This window comes from Hippopotamus amphibius, chromosome 1, assembly GCF_030028045.1.
Source record: "Hippopotamus amphibius kiboko isolate mHipAmp2 chromosome 1, mHipAmp2.hap2, whole genome shotgun sequence".
NCBI lineage: Eukaryota > Metazoa > Chordata > Mammalia > Artiodactyla > Hippopotamidae > Hippopotamus > Hippopotamus amphibius.
This window is the reverse complement of record NC_080186.1, coordinates 54,824,891-54,845,787: the sequence shown is the minus strand read 5'-3', so window position 1 is coordinate 54,845,787 and position 20,897 is coordinate 54,824,891. Positions and strand designations below refer to the sequence as shown.

Genomic DNA, 20,897 nt, shown 5'->3' with positions numbered 1-20,897 from the left:
AAAACCCTAAAGATTCTACCAGGAAACTGCTAGCGCTAATCGATGAATTTAGTAAAGTAGCAGGATACAAAATTAATGCACAGAAATCTCTTGCATTCCTATACACTAACAACGGAAGAGCAGAAAGAGAAATTAAGGAATCTCTCCCATTTACCAATCAAACAAAAAGAATAAAATACTTATGAATAAACCTGTCTAAGGAGGCAAAGGACCTGTATGCAGAAAACTATAAGACACTCATGAAAAATCAAAGACAAAACAAACAGATGGAGAGACATACCATGTTCTTGGATTGGAAGAATCAACATCGAGAAAATGACTATCCTACCCAAAGCAATTTACAGATTCAATGCAATCCCTATGAACTTACCAATGGTATTTTTCACAGAACTAGAACAAGAAATCTTACGATTTGTATGGAAACGCAAAAGACCCCGAATAGCCAAAGCAACCTTGAGAAGGAAAGACGGAGTTGGTGGAATTAGGCTTCCTCACTTCAAACTATACTACAAGGCTACAGTGATCAAGACAGTATGGTACTGGCACAAAAATAGAAAGGAAGATCCATGGAAAAGAATAGAGAACCCAGAGGTAAACCCAAGCACGTATCAGCACCTTATCTTTGACAAAATAGGCAAGAATATACAATGTAAAAAGGCAGCCTCTTCAATAAGTGGAGCTGGGAAAATTGGACAGCTACATGTAAAAGAATGAAATTACAAATTTCATTTGAACACATTGAAATTAGAACACTTCTTAACACCATACACAAAAATAAACTCAAAATGGATTAAAGACCTAAATGTAAGGCCAGACACCATAAAACTCTTAGAGGAAAATATAGGCAGAACACTCTATGACATCCATCAAAGCAAGATCCTTTTTGACCCACCTCCTAGAATCATGGAAATAAAATCAAGAATAAACAACTGGGACCTCATGAAACTTAAAAGCTTTTGCACAGCAAAAGAAACCATAAATAAGACAAGAAGAAAACCCTCAGAATGGGAGAAAATACTTGCCAATGAAGCAACGGACAAAGGATTAATCTCCAAAATATACAAGCAGCTCATGCAGCTTAATACCAAAAAAGCAAATACCCCAATCCACAAATGGGCGGAAGACCTAAACAGACATTTCTCCAAAGAAGACATGCAGATGGCTAACAAACACATGAAAAGATACTCAACATCACTAATCATCAGAGAAATGCAAGTTAAAGCCACAATGAGGTATTTCCTCACACTGGTCAGAATGGCTATCATCAAAACATCTAGAAACAATAAATGTTGGAGAGGGTGTGGAGAAAAGGGAACTCTCCTGCACTGTTGGTGGGAATGTAAGCTGGTATAGCCACTATGGAAAACAGTATGGAGGTTCCTTAAAAAACTAAAAATGGAACTACGATATGACCCAGTAATTCGACTCCTGGGCATATATCCAGAGAAAACCATAATCCAAAGAGAAACATGTACCATAATGTTCCTTGCAGCACTATTTACAATAGCCAGGACATGGAAACAACCTAAATGCCCATCAACAGGTGAATGGATAAAGAAGATGTGGCACATATATACAATGGAATGTTACTCAGCCACAAAAAGGAATGAAACTGAACTATATGTTATGAGGTGGACAGACCTAGAGACTGTCATACAGAGTGAAGTAAGCCAGCAAGAGAAAAACAAATTCCATAGGCTAACTCATATATATGGAACCAAAAAATGGTACTGATGAACTCAGTAACAGGGCAAGAATAAAGATGCAAATGTAGAGAATGGACTTGAGGACATGGAGTTGGGGGAGGGGTGCGAAGGGGAAGCTGGGATGAAGTGAGAGAGTAGCATAGACATAGATACACTACCAAATGTAAAACAGATAGCTAGTGGGAAGTTGCTGTATAACAAAGGGAGATCAACTCAATGATGGGTGATGCTTTAGAGGGCCAGGACAGGGAGGGTGGGAGGTAGTCACAGGAGGGAGGGGATATGGGGGTATATGTATAAATACAGCTGATGCACTTTGGTATACCTCAAAAACTGGTATAAGAGTGTAAAGTAATTATATTACAAAAAAGAGGTTAAAAAAAAAAATCCTAGGCTAACCAATTTCAGCTCTTTTTTTACTAACTTTCTTCTTAGCACCTTTAATATACTACTGAACCCCATGAATCTCCTAGAGAAGATAGTGAGAGTAAAACTGCATTTTCTATTTTAATCTCTTCCCCCCACCCCAGAACACTCATTGAGATAAACTGGTGGATGACATGAAGATCTAAATAGATTCTCACTATACCTATTGAAACATCAATCCCAAGGCAGTGGTTCTCAATTTTAATGTGCAAAAGAAGCATACAGGGGACAAGTTTAAAATCTAAATTACTAGGTTTTATCCTTAGAAGTTGAGGTTTGTAGGTCTGGAATAGGGTTCATTAATTTCATTTTTAACATAACATCACCCTCAGTTGATTTTGAGAGAAAGTAGTTAACCCAACCACACTTTAGGGAAACATTACCCTGCTATGTGACAAGGAATATTTTCAGCTCCACTGTATTGTCCTTTTGGACACATCCTGCCTGGACATGGAATGAGCGAGGAATGCAAGCGAAAACACAGACATCAAACCTTTTATAATCTTAGGCTTAACAAACCGGTTATGCTATTGAGAGTAAGAGGCAAAGAGAGATATATTTTCCTAACCTTGGACAAAAGGGTGCAACAACTCATGTTTTCAGAATTGTTTTTTTGCTGTAAATGTTCATTATCCCACTGACCATCCCAACAACCAAATAAGCTAAGTAGGACATGCAATATATTTTTGTTTTGCAGATAAATAAACTAAGGCTCAGTGAGCATAAGGCCACAGCTAGCATAGTGGCAGAACTGGGACTGAAATCCAGGTATCTGGAACACAAATTTTATATTTAGTCCACTGTATAATATTCCAGGTCAAATTAACTATTATATGCTTCTGGGTGTCCAGTTTCACGTCATATATGTAAGAAAAGATTTCCAACAGAAAACTAATGTTCAAATGTTATAGCAAAGGTGAGAGACCAGGATCAAAACTACAATTCATTTACATAATGACTATAGCTTAAGCTGTGAAGGTAAATTATGTTTCCAAAGAAATTATAAAGTGGGAATAAAGATCCAACGTCTGCACATTTAAGAAGCCCATAGTAAAGCACAAAAGGTCAGCAAAGAGAAATTGATTAAAGAAGCAGAAAGAGAATCAAATGAATGTTAAAAAGAAAATTAATCATGTAGTATTCATGACTGAGAAAGAGGACAAATATTACATACATCATTTATTAGGTATGTTTAAAGACAGAAGGAATGGTATCAGTGGATTCAAGACGTTCCACGGGGAATGAATGATAGTGAGAATAAGATTCTTGAGAATTAAAGTATCTAAAGAATAGATGAAGAAGTTATATTAGTGATTCTCATGCACCCTCTAGTGAGACATCCTAGAATACAAAACAGGTAATTCTCACAAACAAATTAGATTTATCAGAACGAGGACCATGGGAGAAGGAAAAAAATGTTATACATCTAAGGCTGAGAGTTAAGGAGGTAAATTGTTTTCAAAAAACCTTGAAATAAATACAAATAAAAACATGATACAAAATCTAACATTTCTATAGTATGATTCCAAGTATGTAAAAATGCATTTAAAAATGGAAGGATACATGAAATGTTAACAGATAGATTCTGATTTTTTTAAAGTTTTTATAAGAGGAGAAAAAGATGGCGGTGAAGTAGAGGGACGTGGAATGCATCCCTCTCCACAGATGCATTGGGAATGCACTGAAGGACACAATAATTCCCACAGAGAACCAGCTGAACACCAGCAGACGGCCTCGGACACCAGAAAGGACCACAAGGAGCCCGACATAACCGGTAGGGAGGCATCTACGACGGCTCAGAGGGTGAAGCGGCGGAGCTGTGGCAGACGGGAGGGAGTGAGAAACACACGGAGGGTCCGCACCGCAGCTCAGCGTTCCCTGACCAATACGTCAATCCACAGCTGAAGAGAGGGCCCGGGAGCGGGAGCGTGGGAACCGGAGAGCTGGTTCAGGGTGAGAAACACTGTTGCCAGTAAGGTGATGGACTGAGAGGACAGGAGGGAAGAGGTCCGCGGGGAGGAGTGCCTGCCCCTGAGAGGTGCCCAGCCATGATGGCAGCTGGATGCTGCGGGCTCACAGGCAGGGGGAAAGAGCCTTGGGCATAGCCTGTCTCTCTCTTTCGGCGCCTCTGCAACAGGCAGTGGAGAGATGCCCTGTGGGCCACCCAAGGTGCTCAGGGATAAGAAGTACCCTCAGGCACTCGGGCGGGGCTGGATTAAAACCCCTTGGAACACTGGCAACAGGGAGGCTGCCGAGAAAAAAAAAAAACCCGAGAGAGGCCCAACTCCGAGACTTTCTGTTTACACCTGAGCCACCAGCGTCCAGGTGCAACAGGCACCTCCAAGCCCGACTGAAACAACAGTGCGCCACTGCTCACTCACTCCCAGGGAAAGGAGCCACTATTGTACCCTCTCCCTCCCCACACACCCCTGCTTACAGACGAACAATAAAGGAAGCTCTGCTGGCCACAGAATAATACAAAAAACCCAAGGCAAGTAGAAGGACACTTACAGCTGAGACTCTAAGGAAACAGAAATATTAGTATCAATCATATTGAACTGGTCCATTCTGGGATCAGTTCTGGATTTTTTTCTTTTTTTCCTTTAATAATTACGATCTTAGTCCTAAGGGATCTACAAGTTTTATAACATAATTTTTTTAATGATATTTTTTATTCTATTTTTATTTTTTTGCCTTTTTATATACTTCTACATCTAGCTAAGTTTTTGGTAGTACGGACAATATATCTCTCATACTTTCCTTTCATCCCTATCTTTTATACATTTCTATTCCTTTCTTTTTATTTGCATATTTCCAATCACACTACACTCTTCTGTTCCCCTTTCTTCCAGCCATTTTAAGTTTATTTTATCTTAACATACTTATAAGCAACACTATCGGTCTGCTCAGACTCCTTGCTCTATTCTCCAGATGACGCACCACCTTGGTATTTAATATTAGGTTTTTGTCTTTATCTTAGTTCTTAGTACAACTGTCTAATTTCATTCTGAGAATCTCCATTCTGTCTGGTGGTACTCTAGCTCTTTTCTATATCTGATCCTAGCTTACAAAATCTCCTTGAATTAGTGTTTGTATGTGTAAGGTGTTACTTGTTTGTTTGTTTGCTTTTGCTTTTCTCTCTGATTTTTTCTGTTTCAGTTGTCAATTTCTGTTGGGTTTCTCTTTGAATATCTGATAGCACACTGGGGTTCTGTCAGGTCTTTCTAGAGCCTTATGTCCTAATGGATTCAGTAATCGTGTGTCTTATACATGTATGTGTTTCCTAGACTTAATATTTGTTTAATCCAATATTTGGACATTAGTCTGAGGCTGGGACAGTCTTCTATAAACCCCTCTATCGCCAGGACAAGCAACCCCAAAAGTTTGGACAACCAGGAGGAAACAAAGAAACACCATGCAGGCAAAGGAGCAGGAAAAAAACCCAAAAGACCAAATAAATGAGGAGGAAATAGGAAAAATGCCTGAAAAAGAATTCAGAGTAATGATAGTAAAAATGATACAAAATCTCGGTAACAAATAGAGAAAGTACAAGAAACAGTTCATAAGAACTCAGAAAAACAAACAGCAATGGATAACTAAATAACTGAAATTAAAAATACTCTAGATGCTATAACCAGCAGAATGACTGAGGCAGAAGAATGAATAAGTGAGTTGGAAGATAGAATGGGGGAAATAAACACCACAGAGCAGGAAAAAGAAAAAAGAATAAAAAGAATAGAAGACAGTCTCAGAGACCTCAGTGATAACATTAAGCGTACCAAAATTCGAATTATAGGCATCCCAGAAGAAGAAGAAAAAAAGAAAGGGTCTGAGAAAATATTTGAAGAGGTTATAGTGGAAAGCTTCCCCAACATGGGAAAGGAAATAATTAACCAAGTCCAAGAAGCACAGAGAGTCCCATACAGAATAAACCCAAGGAGAAATACACCAAGGCACATATTAATCAAACTAACAAAAATTAAACACAAAGAAAAAATATTAAAAGCAGCAAGAGAAAAGCAACAAACAACATATAAGGGAAAACCCATCAGGATAACAGCTGACCTTTCTACAGAAACTCTGCAGGCCAGAAGGGAATGGCAGGATATACTGAAAGTCCTGAAAGAGAGAAACCTACAGCCAAGATACTCTACCCAGCAAGAATCTCATTCAGATTTGAGGGAGAAATCAAAAGCTTTCCAGACAAGCAAAAGTTAAGAGAATTCAGCACCACCACACCAGCCTTACAACAAGTGCTAAAGGAACTTCCCTAAGTAGGAAACACAAGAAAAGGAAAACACCTACAAATACAAACCCAAAACAATTAAGAAAATAGTAATTGGAACATATATGTCAATACTCACCTTAAATGTAAATGGATTAAATGCTCCAACCAAAAGACAGACAGGCTGAATGGATACAAAAACAAAACCCTTCTATATGCTGCCTACAAGAAACCCACTTCAGACCAAGGGATACATATAGACTGAAAGGAAAGGGATGGAAAAAGATATTCCATGCAAATGGAAGCCAAAAGAAAACTGGAGTAGCAATACTCATATCAGACACATTAGACTTTAAAGTAAAGACTATTACAAGAGACAAGGCAGGACACTACATAATGATCAAGGGATCCATTCAAGAAGAACATATCACAATGGTAAATACCTATGCCTCCAATATAGGAGCACCTCAATACATAAGGCAAATGCTAACAGACATAAAAGGGGAAATCGACAGTAACACAATAATAGTGGGAGATTTGAACACCCCACTCACATCAATGGACAGATCATCCAAACAGAAAATAAATAAAGACACACAAGCTTTAAGTGACACATTAGACCATCTCGACTTAACGGATATTTTTGGACATTCCATCCAAAAATGACAGAATACACCTTCTTCTCAAGTGCACATGGAACATTTTGCAGGATAGATCACATCTTGGGTCACAAATCAAACCTCAGCAAATTCAAGAAAATGGAAATCATATCAAGCATCTTCTCAGGCCACAACGCCATGAGACTAGATATCAATTACAGGAAAAAAACTGCAAAAAATACAAACACATGGAGGCTAAACAATTCACTATTAAACAACCAAGAAATCACTAAAGACATCAAAGAGGAAATCAAAAAATACCTAGAAACAAACGACAATGAAAACACAACAACCCAAAACCTATGGGATGCAGCAAAAGCAGTTCTAAGAGGGAAGTTTATAGCAATACAGTCCTACCTTAAGAAACAAGAAAATTATTGAATAAACAACCTAACCTTACACATAAAACAATTAGAAAAAGAAGAACAAAGAAACCCCAAAGTGAGCAGAAGGAAAGAAATCATAAAGATCAGAGCAGAAGTAAATGAAAAGGAAAGGAAGGAATAGCAAAAATTAATAAAACTAAAAGCTGGTTCTTTGAGAAGATTAACAAAATTCATAAACCATTAGCCAGACTCATCAAGAAAAAAAGAGAAGATGCAAATCAACAGAATTAGAAATGAAAAAGGAGAAGTCACAACAGACACCTCAGAAATACAAAAGATCATGAGAGACTACTACAAGCAACTATATGCCAATAAATTGGATAACCTGGAAGAAATGGATAAATTCATAGAAAAATACAATCTTCCAAGACTGAACCAGGAAGAAATAGAAACTATGAACAGACCAATTACAAGTACAGAAATTGAGGCAGTGATTAAAAATCTCCAAACACACAAAAGCCCAGGGCCAGATGGATTCACGGGCGAATTCTATCAAACATTTAGAGAAGAACTAACACCTATCCTTCTCAAACTCTTCCAAACTATAGCAGAAGGAGGAACACTCCCAAACTCATTCTACGAGGCCACCATCACCCTGATACCAAAACCAGGCAAAGATGTCACAAAAAAAGAAAATTACAGACCAATATCACTGATGAATATAGATGCAAAAATCCTCAACAAAATACTAGCTAACAGACTCCAACAGCACATTAAAAAGATCATATACCATGATCAAGTGTGGTTTATCCCTGGGATGCAAGGATTCTTCAATATATGCAAATCAATCAGTGTGACACATCATATCAACAAATTGAAGGATAAAAACCATATGATCATCTCAATAGATGCAGAAAAAGCTTTTGACAAATGTCAACATCCATTTATGATAAAAGCTCTCCAGAAAATGGGCATAGAAGGAAACTACCTCAATATAATAGAAGCCATATACGACAAACCAAAAGCCAGCATAGTTCTCAATGGGGAAAAACTGAAAGCATTCCCTCTAAGAACAGGAACAAGACAAGGGTGTCCACTCTCACCATTATTATTCAACATAGTTCTGGAAGTTTTAGCCACAGCAATCAGAGAAGAAAAAGAAATAAAAGGAATACAAATTGGAAAAGAAGAAGTCAAATTGTCACTCTTTGCAGATGACATGATATTATATATAGAAAACCCTAAAGACTCTACCAGAAAACTGCTAGCACTCATTGATGAGTTTAGTAAAGTAGCAGGATACAAAATTAATGCACAGGAATCTCTTGCATTCCTATACACTAACAACGGAAGAGCAGAAAGAGAAATTAAGGAAACTCTCCCATTCACCATTGCAACAAAAAGAATAAAATACCTAGGAATAAACCTGCCTAAGGAGGCAAAAGATCTGTATGCAGAAAACTAAGACATTGATGAAAGAAATCAAAGACGACACAGATGGAGGGACATACCATGTTCCTGGATTGGAAGAATCAACATCGTGAAAATGACTGTACTACCCAAAGCAATTTACAGATTCAATGCAATCCCGATCAAATTACCAATGGCATTTTTCACAGAACTAGAGCAAGAAATCTTACGATTTGTATGGAAACACAAAAGACCCCGAATAGCCAAAGCAATCTTGAGAAGGAAAAATGGAGTTGGTGGAATTAGGCTTCCTGACTTCAAACTATACTACAAGGCCATAGTGATCAAGACAGTATGGTACTGGCACAAAAATAGAAAGGAAGATCAATGGAATAGAATAGAGAACTCAGAAGTAAGCCCAAACACATATGGGCACCTTATCTTTGATAAAGGAGGCATGAATATACAATGGAAAAAAGACAGCCTCTTCAGTAAGTGGTGCTGGGAAAATTGGACAGCAACATGTAAAAGAATGAAATTAGAACACTTCCTAACACCATACACAAAAATAAACTCAAAATGGATTAAAGACCTACATGTAAGGCCAGACACTATCAAACTCCTACAGGAAAACATAGGCAAAACACTCTATGACATCCATCAAAGTAAGATCCTTTTTGACCCACCTCCTAGAATCATGGAAATAAAATCAAGAATAAACAAATGGGACCTCATGAAACTTAAAAGCTTTTGCACAGCAAAAGAAACCATAAACAAGACTAGAAGACAACCCTCAGAATGGGAAAAAATAGTTGCCTATGAAACAATGGACAAAGGATTAACCTCCAAAATATACAAGCAGCTCATGCAGCTTCATACCAAAAAAGCAAATACCCCAATCCACAAACGGGCAGACGACCTAAATAGACATTTCTCCAAAGAAGACATACAGATGGCCAACAAACACATGAAAAGATGCTCAACATCACTCATCATCAGAGAAATGCAAGTCAAAGCCACAATGAGGTATCACCTCACACCGATCAGAATGGCCATCATCACAAAGTCTGGAAACAACAAATGTTGGAGAGGGTGTGGAGAAAAGGGAACTCTCCTGCACTGTTGGTGGGAATGTAAGTTGGTACAGCCACTATGGAAAACCGTTTGGAGGTTCCTCAAAAAACTACAAATACAACTACCATATGATCCAGTAATCCCATTTCTGGGCGTATACCCAAAGAAAACCATAATCCCAAAAGAAACATGTACCATAATGTTCCTTGCAGCATTATTTACAATAGCCAGCACATGGAAGCAACCAAAATGCCCATCAACAAATGAATGGATAAAGAAGATGTGGCATATACATACAATGGAATATTACTCAGCTATGAAAAGGGATGAGATGGAGCTATGTGTAATGAGGTGGACAGACCTAGAGTCTGTCATACAGAGTGAAGTAAGTCAGAAAGAGAAAGACAACTATTGTATGCTAACTCACATATATGGAATCTAAAAATCGTACTGGTGAACTCAGTGACAAGAACAAGGACACAGATGCAGAGAATGGACTGGAGAACTCGAGGTTTGGGGGGGCGGGGGGTGAAGGAGAAGCTGAGATGAAGCGAGAGAGTAGCACAGACATATATATATAGTATCAACTGTTAAATAGATAGCCAGTGGGAAGTTGTTGTATAACAAAGGGAGTCCAACTCAAGGATGGATGATGCCTTAGAGGACTGGGACGGGGAGGGTGGGGGGGACTCGAGGGAGGGTGGGTGGGGAGTTGAGGGAGGGAGGGAATATGGGGATATGTGTATAAAAACAGATGAGTGAACTTGGTGTACTCCCCAAAAAATAATAAATAAATAAATAAAATAAATAACCCCCCCAAAAAAACCTTTTCTATATTTCCCAAGTTTATTCAGTAAAGTATCTCTTCTTAAAAAGATTAATTTGTTACAATGAAGTCAATATTTTCACCCAAGAAACTTCTAATCATGAGTGCTAAAAACCACAAAACATTCTTGCTTCTATTATACCCTATATAAAATCAAAAAGACAGAGACAGAGACAGAGATAAAAAGAGCCTAAGTAACCATCCAGATAAGCAATGTTTGAATAATTAAGAATTGGCAAAAAAAAAAAAAAAAAAAGAATTGGCAAAAGGATAGCTACAAGAGTTATAATAGGATGGAAGTAACTCAAACATTTGAGCATTTCAATCTTCTGCTAAAAGTCACTGGAGTCAGTGAACACAAATTCTGTGCCTGTCAAAAAGAGGCCCTATAATTTTATAAATAGGACTCATATAAATTTATCATGCTAATAATAATGATACCCTGTTGAGAACTGAAACAATTTAATTTTCCTACATCTAAATTTTAGTAGAACAAATTTTTTAATTTAGTCTTAAGTAAGCAATTGTTGATGGAAAAATTACCAGTTGGTTTGAAATTAACATCTTCATCCATCTTTATCAGGTCCAGAGATGATAAATCATTCAGATTCTTCAAACATAATTCTGTTCAATTATAGAAAACACATTTTTACTTTAGTAAAATATAGAAGCAACAAAAATAGAATTTATTATTAAATATTCTGAAGTTATGTTTCTGTGTAATTGTTCTGGGAAGAACTGTACTCCCTACTTAAGTGGTTTAAAACAAAAACAAAAACATTTAAACAAAAGAGCTAATATGCTGAAAAAATTTTCTAACAGTAAAAATAATACAAATAATACTCAAGTGATAATGTTTACAACTTGGAGCTTTTAAAATGATTTATTTGTATTATCTCATTTCATCCTCAAAACACAACATGGCAGGTATTAATATTATTTCATATATAATTTAGGAAATTTAAAAAGTAGAGAAGCTAAGTAAATTGCTCCAGGTCTAACTGCTTTGCTATTTGACTTTCAACATGGCAGCAGTTTTTCTTCTCTTTCTAAAAAAGCTTTTATCAGATATACACACACAAAATATAAAGAGTCAAATAGTTCTACAGAGATTATTGGAAAAACACCAGTCTTTCCCCTCCTCCTAGTTTGCCACACTCACTTGAGGTAACCATTTATGACTATTTTAGCTGATGTTTTTTAGTATTTACTTTGGCATCTCTGAATATGACACTACTGCACCTGGAAGGAACCTCAGAATAGAAAGCAATGTAAATTCAATCCCACTGATTGATAGGGATCAGAGCAATTGTAGTAGCCTGCTGTATTCTCTCTGTTCCCTACTGTAAAGCCCAGGAGATTAGAGGTAATTAACAGCACAGAGTGGGAATACCACAACCTACTCAATCTTCTGTAGAATAGCCACTCACAAAAACAGGCAGGGTTCTTTGAACAATACTTTAGTTTAAGCAACATTGCTAAGGCAGCTTGATAGTTTTAAGTGTCTGGTTAAGTAAGGCTTTTGAGGTTTTTGCTAATTTTCTTCATTACCCACTATTAAGTTAACTCCACTGGCCATCATCAAAAAGTCTACAAATAATAAATGCTAGAGAGGGTGTGGAGAAAAAGGAACCTTCTTACACTGTTGGTGGGAATGTAAATTGGTACAGCCACTATGGAGAACAGTATGGAGGTTCATTAAAAAACTAAAAGTAAAGTTACCATATGATCCTGCAATCCCACTCCTGGGCATATATCCAGAGAAAACTATAATTTAAAAAGATACATGCACCCCAATGTTCACTGCAGCACTATTTACACTAGTCAAGACGTGGAAGCAACCTAAATATCTATCAACAGATGAATGGATAAAGAAGATGTGGTATGTGTGTTTGTGTATGTATCTATGTATATGTGTGTATATATATATGTGTTTGTATATATATAATGGATATTACTCAGCCATAAAAAAGAATGAAATAATGCCATTTGCAGCAACATGGATAGACTCAGAAGTTACTATACTAAGTGAAGTAAGCCAGACAAAGACAAGTATCATATGATATTACTTATATGTGGAATCACAAAAAAAAAAAAAGAAGGTACAAATGAACTTATGTACAAAACAGGAAGAGACTCACAAACATAGAAAACAAACTTACGGTTACCAAAAGGGTAGAGGGGGGAGGGATAAATTAGGAGATTGGGATTAACATAAACACACTATTATATACAAAACAGATAACCAGCAAAGACCTACTGTATAGCACAGGAAACTATACTCAATATTTTGTAATAACCTATAAGGGAAAAGAATCTGAAAAAGATATATACATATATCTCTTTCAGTTATATATATATATAACTGAATCACTGTACTGTACACCTGAAACTAACATGACACTGTAAATCAACTATACTTAAATTAAAAAAAGAACCAATGCTCTCAATTTTCAACTTCAAAAAATTAATATTCATTAAGTTAATCAAATAAGAATGCTTACTATATACTGAGCACTATTCTAAGCTTAAAGTTTATAGCAGTGAGCAAAACAAGGTTCTTCCTCTATAAAACTTATATTTTACTGAAGAAAGCAATCAATAATAAATAATATAATTTCAGGTACTGAAAGGTATTATGATGGCAGGATAGATTGGGAGTTTGGGATTGACATGTACGGACTGCTATATTTAAAATAGATAACCAATAAGAACCTTGTTGTGTATAGCACAAGGAACTCTGCTCAATATTTGGTAATAACCTAAATGGGAAAAGAATGTGAAAAAGAATAGATACATGGATATGTATAACTGAACCACTGTGCTGTACACCAGAAACTAACACAACATTGTTACTCAACTATACACCAATACAAAATAAAAATTTTAAAAAAGAAAGGTATTTTGAAGGAAAATAAAGCTGAGAAAGGAACTAAAGAATAATAGTTAAGCTTTAATTAAGCTTATGTGTATTTCAGATACACAGCTTTACAAATTCTGATTAAAGTAAGGATGTAGTCATCCTCATTTTCAACATGAACACATCACCTTTTCCAAGAACAGGTAAACAGCAATAACAAGATGGAAACTGTTTTTTCTTCCTCTCTGTAAATGTGGGTTTAAATAAGGTAGTCCAGGAAGGCCTCTCTGAGGAGTTGATATTTGAACAAAGATTTGAATGAAATGGAGGTTCAGGCCATGTAAAATATGAGAAAAGTGTTCCAAGAACAGAGTACAAGGACCTGAAGTGGTAACAAGCTTGATGTGGTTAAGGAACAGCAAGATAGCCAATTTGGACAGAGTGGAATAAAGGAGGCAAAAGTGACAAGAGATGAAGTCAGAGAAACAGACATAGGGATATCAAATAGGACTTTGTGGGTTCTGGTGAAAGTTTGCCTTTTATCCTAAGAGTGATGGGAGAGATACTGGAGGATATTGAGTGAGGAAGTACAACCAAATTTAGGAAACAGCATATTCTATGCAAAGGACCCTTTCTAAGAAATTTAAGGCAGACCTCTAAGGAAACCAAAACATTCTACCCAGTTACATAATAAATTTAGCTATTCTTTATAGGCATAACTTAGCCACCCTATAATAACTGAAACTAAGACAAATATGAACTGTTAAGAACAGTTAAGAAAAGTTAAATCATTACAGTTTATCAGAATATAGCAAGACATTTCTTGGTCTGTCTCATTTCTTGTGTGTATTTGATCATTATGATAAAAAATATATGCTTTTAAAACTCCATTACAAATTTGGTCACTACATAAAGGATAATACAACTTTTATAGATCTGTTTTAAATAGCAGCATTATGAATATAAGCTATTGCTTATCAGCATGTTTTAACAATATACTTATTCTTTTTTTTAAGCTCTTTATTGGAATATAATTGCTTTACACTGTTGTGCCAATTTTTGCTGCACAACAAAGTGAATCAGCAGTATTTACACATATACCTCCATATCCCCTCCCTCCCACAACTCCTTCCCACCCTCCTACCCCAGCCCTCTAAGTTATCACCCATCATCGAGTTGATCTCCGTGTTATGCAGCAGCTTCCCACTAGCTATCCATTTTACATTTGGTAGTGTATATATGTCAATGCCACTCTCTTACTTTGTCCCAGCTTCCCCTTCGCCCCCCACCCCATGTTCTCAAGTCCGTTCTCTACATCTGCATCTTTACTCTTGCCCTGTCTCTGGGTTCATCAGTACCATTTTTTTAGATTCCATATATGTGAGCTAGCATACAGTATTTGTTTTTCTCTTTCTAGCTTACTTCACTCTGTATGACAGACTCTAGGTCCATCCACCTCACCACAAATAACTCAATTTTATTCCTTTTTATGGCTGACTAACATTCCATTGTATATATGAGCCACATCTTCTTTATCCATTCATCTGTTGATGGGCATTTAGGTTGCTTCCATGTCCTGGCTATTGTAAACAGTGCTGCAATGAACACTGTGGTACACGTTTCTTTTTGGATCATGGTTTTCTCAGGGTATATGCCCAGGAGTCGGACTGCTGGGTCATATTGTAGTTCCATTTTTAGTTTTTTAAGGAACCTCCATACTGTTTTCCATAGTGGCTGTACCAGCTTACATTCCCACCAACAGTGCAGGAGAGTTTCCTTTTCTCCACGCTCTCTCCAACATTTATTGTTTCTAGATGTTTTGATGATGGTCGTTTTGACTGGTATGAGGTGATACCTCATTGTGACTTTGACTTACATTTCTCTAATGATTAGTGATGTTGAGCATCTTTTCATGTGTTTAACAATATATTTATTCTTTAAGAAAGACAATTTTACTACTTCATCCTTATCTTTGCATTTTTATTTGCCATATTTGTATATCCAAGTAGAGAATAAATTAAAATTGGCTAAATATTTTTAGGGATCTAACATTTGTTAATACAATACAATGAAGAGGCAGCAATTGCTACTCCCAATAAATTTTCAACAGTTTTGATATTTTAAAAGATAGGTAATGAAATATTGAGTGATTAACTGAAAACTAAAACTGAAGTTTGATAGGAATACTTCATTAGCACAGATTAGGATAGGAAGCCCATAATCAACCTAGGCTTATATTTTCAATTAACATTAAACTAGAAAAGGAAAATAAAGAGTTGCGTATCTATAGGTATCTACAGGTAACACTTTCACAGACTAGCATTATTTTAAAAATAAAAACAAACCAAGTTAACATGCTGTACAAACGAAGATATCCTGATGGAATTAATAAATAAATTCAGAAAAAAAGTACATGTGCCAAACTTTATTTACCTGTGAAAAAGAAATCCATATTTTTTTCCATAAACAAGGTTACTTTAAAAAATACTTTACCAGAGTATTCTTACTTTCATAATAACTAGACTTTTTCATTAAATTTATAGAATATAATTTTTTAGAAGGAAATGCATCTAACCTTGTAACTTTGATTCAATTCCATCTTTGTTTAATCCAGACGCAAAACCTATATGTTATGAAAATTTATTAAAAATAAAATAGAATGGGATTAATTCATCTTTATAGTCTTACTTTATACCCCAGTTAACCAGAAAAGAGTAGTCTAACTAAATCTTAAATAGAATTAAAAAGTAGCTTAAAGTTAAAACAAGGCTTAAACATCTACAGAAAATAACCACTGTTGTGATATCCTTTCAATATCAATTGGTTATCTTTTGTTCATTTTATTGTACAATAGTGACCAGGAATACTGTATGTATTTTCTTTTCCCTTAGAGATCTAACGTTTTGAACCTGTGCTCATTAGAATGGTATTATAATAAGTCAGGTTTTAATTCAATATTCTGCAATTCCAAGTATTTTTATTTTATAACCTGTGTCACATGAAAGCACCCTCTAGAAGCAACATAACCACATGTGTGTTAGTGTTAGAAGCAAGATGAAAATTCCAGCAGCAACACTGTTACTATAAACTTTGATTTGAACACCAGTTCAGACAAAATTCAAAACTTGTTTTTGACTTTATTTCAAACAATTTTAGGCATTTAAGAAAATTTTATTGGAGACAATTTTTTTCTAAAAGGTCTATTTTTAATGCTGTTGATTTCAAGCCTTATTAAAAGACCAGAAGTAAAACAGATAAAGATTTCTCACGTTTGTCTACTCTTGCCTCTAAATATACTTGTTATAGTTGTTACTTTTACTTCTGCTATGTATTAGTGTCTATAATCTATTCTGTGACCTATTAGTATAAAAATAGGCCCAAGTGGCTTGATAAAATTACTACACTTCAAAATCAAAGTAACAAACCATAATGAGATGGGTTTTTCAAGGCTCTGATATAAAGCAAAGTTGATCGTATCCATTCCAAAGCAACATTCACATTTGTGATGGTATGCAATGCTATCTCTGCATTTAAATGCTCAATAAGATGTCTGTGCAAACTAATGGGAAAAAAAAACTTTTCATTAGCTATATTTCAATGCCATAAAACTCTTACTTCTTTAGAATAATATTTGAATTCAATAATATAACTGAATATAAATGAACAATATTGCTACTTTAATAATTCATGAAAGTTAATTTTCAAAAATATGAGAAGACCTTAAAATGTCAGTTTAACTTTTAAAAAGGTTATAGATTTCTCTCTACTCCATGGCTATAGAAGACATTATTGCTTAAAAAAAGGGTGGGGAGTGGATTATATCCTATTTTCCCCAAGAGTATTATAATCAAACACTTTACTAAAAGGTCTCAGGTTGCCTGTCTCCTATGATTATGCAAATTTAAAGATGTAAAAAGATGTGAAAATTATTTTCCTCCCATTACTAATTTGGTCTTTTATAACCAAGATACATGCAAGTGCATGTTAAGAAACATTGCTGAACAAAAAATATTAGTCTTTTTTTTAAACTATTAAATTTCTTAAAAGGACACAAACTTTCTAATTAGATTATTGAACAGTTTTAAGACAATGGCCTTAGAAAATCCCCTAATATATTAAAATGAAAAATACAGGCTATATTAACATTATCTTTAGGGAATATTTTCCATATTACCTGCTTTCTACAGTGTCACTACAAGCTAGCATCTGAATATACTTCTCTTTTGTACTTAACCGAGTCATAATTACTGCAGTAGCTGTAGTGTCAAACTGGAAGGAAAAAAACCAGAAATTTAGTAAAGAAAAGCACATGTGGATAAGTCTTCTTCAATAACTCAAGATTTTCATTTTATATTAAACAGTCCCCTGTCTTAATCAACAGGTAAAAAAGGCCTTAAAAAATGCTTCTGAATTTGAATGTTAACTGAAAATTTAACTTAAAAAATTTCCAAGAACATAGATGTAAAAATACCACTTTGGTTTCAATGTCACATAATTTTGGCAGTAGTAAAATCAAAACAAACTTAGGTTAACGGGTTAAAAGTTGTAAGATTTGGTGCAATTTACATATAATCTAATTTATTCTATAAAAATTATAAATTTATATAACATAATATTTTTATATTATATGAAAAGATATTCTTCCTAAATTTTCCCTTAGTAACTATATGAATGACTTCTTTATTCAAGAATTTGTCAGATTAGGCCATATTTTGTAATGTGTATGGGCTGACTTTTAATTGTCACAATATCTGGGGACCACTATTGGCATTTTGTGCTAGGATCCAGGGATGCTACATGTTCTGCGATGTATGACAGTCTTACACAATGAAAAACTGTCCCATCCAAAATGTCAATAGCTTCCCCATTTAGAATAAAAAACAAAAACAAAAACACTCAGAACCAAAAAAACCCTTTAACAGCATACACATTCATAAACCCAACCATTCATCATCCTTAGAGGCAGTGAAGGGAGTATGCCTCCTTTGGTGAGGCTTGTTTTACTTCTCCTCCTCCATTAAAGTAGATTTTCTTACTTACATTTATTTTAAAACTTAATCTAAAATGTGAAATGTTAGTCTTGTTTAACAAAAAATACACAATTTTTTTTTGCTTTTTACCTTGTCTTTAAAATAAATTACAAAAAGTGAAATACTGTCACTTACTTGAGGTCGACCAGCTCTACCAATCATCTGTAGAATATCTGTTTCACTGTACTCTTCAAACATCCCTCCAGCATAATGCATTGTAGATTTTATAATTACTAGGTGAGCAGGCAAATTTACTCCCATAGCCAAGGTACTGGTAGTAACTGCATCAAATTAAGGAATATTACTTTTAAGTCATATAACTTTATTGTTTCAGGTAAACATGTTCTTATAGAAGACATATTCTTATAAATGTAATACAAACTCATATATAGGAAATTTAGAATAAAAAGGAAAAAGAAAAGAACATTACAATGTAAAATAATACACCTTAAAACTGAAAAACTACTAATTCTTACTCTTCAAATTGTACTGTGTTCAATAAGATGATAAGAACTAAAACTGCCAGAGAGTTCACTGTAGCATGTATATGTATGGGTAGTTATATAATTTTAGATTCTTGGAAGAAAAGCAAAAATAAGTCAGAATACTTGAATTTTTTCTTTTTTTCTCTTAGAACATTTTCCAAAAGATCTTATAACATCCATAAGAATATGTTTTACTCACAAAGAACTGGTAGATCTCCAACAGTAAAAGCTCCTTCAACTACTTTTCTATCTGACAGCTCCATACCAGCATGATGATAAGCAATGCCATGTATTAAGATATCTATAAAGGAAATATATCACCTGTTATATACTGTTAATATTTCATCAATAATTGTCTCCTTTTATCTACAGCTGAAAATACTATTCAAAAATTATCTCTAAACCTACCTCTCAGTTTTGAATCTCTTACGGAATATGCACACTTATGCAACCTATTTTAAAAAACAAAATTATTGAGTTATTCCCACTAATATAAAAAACTCAGTGTATTATTTTGACAATTACAGATATCAAAATATTTTCAAATCGTTTTTTGAAAACCATCTTTAAGAAGTAGAGAATATCTAACTTTCATACTGAGAAGTCCCTAATTTTACAGCTAAGAAAAAAAAAACCTAAAAAGGCAGAGGACCTGAACAAGCATTTTTTCCAAAGATGACATCCAAATGGACAGCAGAACAAGAAAAGGTTCGCAACATCACTAATCATCAGGAAAATGCAAATCAAAACCACACTGAGATATCACCTCACACCTGTCAGAATGGCTATTATCAAAAAGACAACAAATAACAAGTGTTGGTGAGGATATGGAGAAAAGGGAATCCTCATGCACTGTTGGTAGGAATGTAAATTAATGCAGCCACTGTGGAAAACAATATGGAGATTCCACAAAAACTTTTAAATAGAACTACCATATGATCCAGCAATTTCATTCCTAGGTATTTACCCAACAAAACAAAAACACTAATTCAAAAAGATATATGCCCCACTATGTTCATTGCAGCATTATTTACAATAGCCAAGATATGGAAGCAACCTAAGTGTCTAGCAATAGATGAGTGGATAAAGAAGATATGGGTGGGTGGGTGTGTGTGTGTGTGTGTAATATTACTCAGCCATTGAAAACAATGAAATCTTGCCCTTTGTGACAACATGGATGAACCTAGAGGGTATTATGCTAAGTGAAATAAGTGAGACAGAGAAAGACAAATACTGTATGATTTCACTCATATGGAATCTAAAAAACAATACAAATGAACAAACATAAAATAAAAACAGAGTTATAGATACAGAAAAAAAAAAGATGGTTGCCAGAGGGGAGGTGGGGGGGGGAGGAAAGAAATAGGTGAGGGAGATTAAAAGGAACAAACTTCCAATTACAAAATAAATGAGTCATGGGTACAAAATGTAGTGTGTGGGAATACAGTCAATAATTATGTAATATCTTGTATAGTGACAAATTGTAACTGGACTTATCATGGTGATCATTTTGAAATGTATGGAAATACTGAATCACTATGTTGTATAATAGGAACTAACACAGTGTTGAAGGTCAATTATACTTCAAAAACGAACAAACAAATGCATGGAAAAAAGAGATCAAATTTTTGGTTACTAGAGGCAAGGGGTTGGTGAAGAGGAGGGGGTACTGGATGAAAGTAGTCAAAAGGCACAAACTTTCAGTTATAAGATAATAGGTACTAGGGATGTAATGTACAACATGATAAATATAATTAACACTACTGCATGTTATATACAAAAGCTGTTAAGAGTAAATCTTGAGTTCTCATCACAAGTGAAAAACACTTTTCTATTTTCTTTAATTTTGTGTGTGTGTATATATATATAT

The 20,897-nt window shown here is 35.0% G+C and overlaps 1 protein-coding gene across 1 annotated transcript in view; it reads right to left on the bottom strand.

Annotated features, from left to right (window-relative positions):
• Nucleotides 1–20,897, bottom strand: part of HFM1 (helicase for meiosis 1) — a 121,691-nt gene that overhangs the window by 66,355 nt on the left and 34,439 nt on the right. Inside the window, exons 13-19 of the mRNA XM_057746760.1 lie at nucleotides 19,436–19,479; nucleotides 19,227–19,328; nucleotides 18,678–18,823; nucleotides 17,687–17,781; nucleotides 16,938–17,071; nucleotides 16,088–16,135; nucleotides 11,196–11,276 (exon numbers count right to left, since the gene is read on the bottom strand). Of these exons, the coding sequence (XP_057602743.1) occupies nucleotides 11,196–11,276; nucleotides 16,088–16,135; nucleotides 16,938–17,071; nucleotides 17,687–17,781; nucleotides 18,678–18,823; nucleotides 19,227–19,328; nucleotides 19,436–19,479 (650 nt within the window). The remainder of the gene's footprint in view (nucleotides 1–11,195; nucleotides 11,277–16,087; nucleotides 16,136–16,937; nucleotides 17,072–17,686; nucleotides 17,782–18,677; nucleotides 18,824–19,226; nucleotides 19,329–19,435; nucleotides 19,480–20,897) is intronic.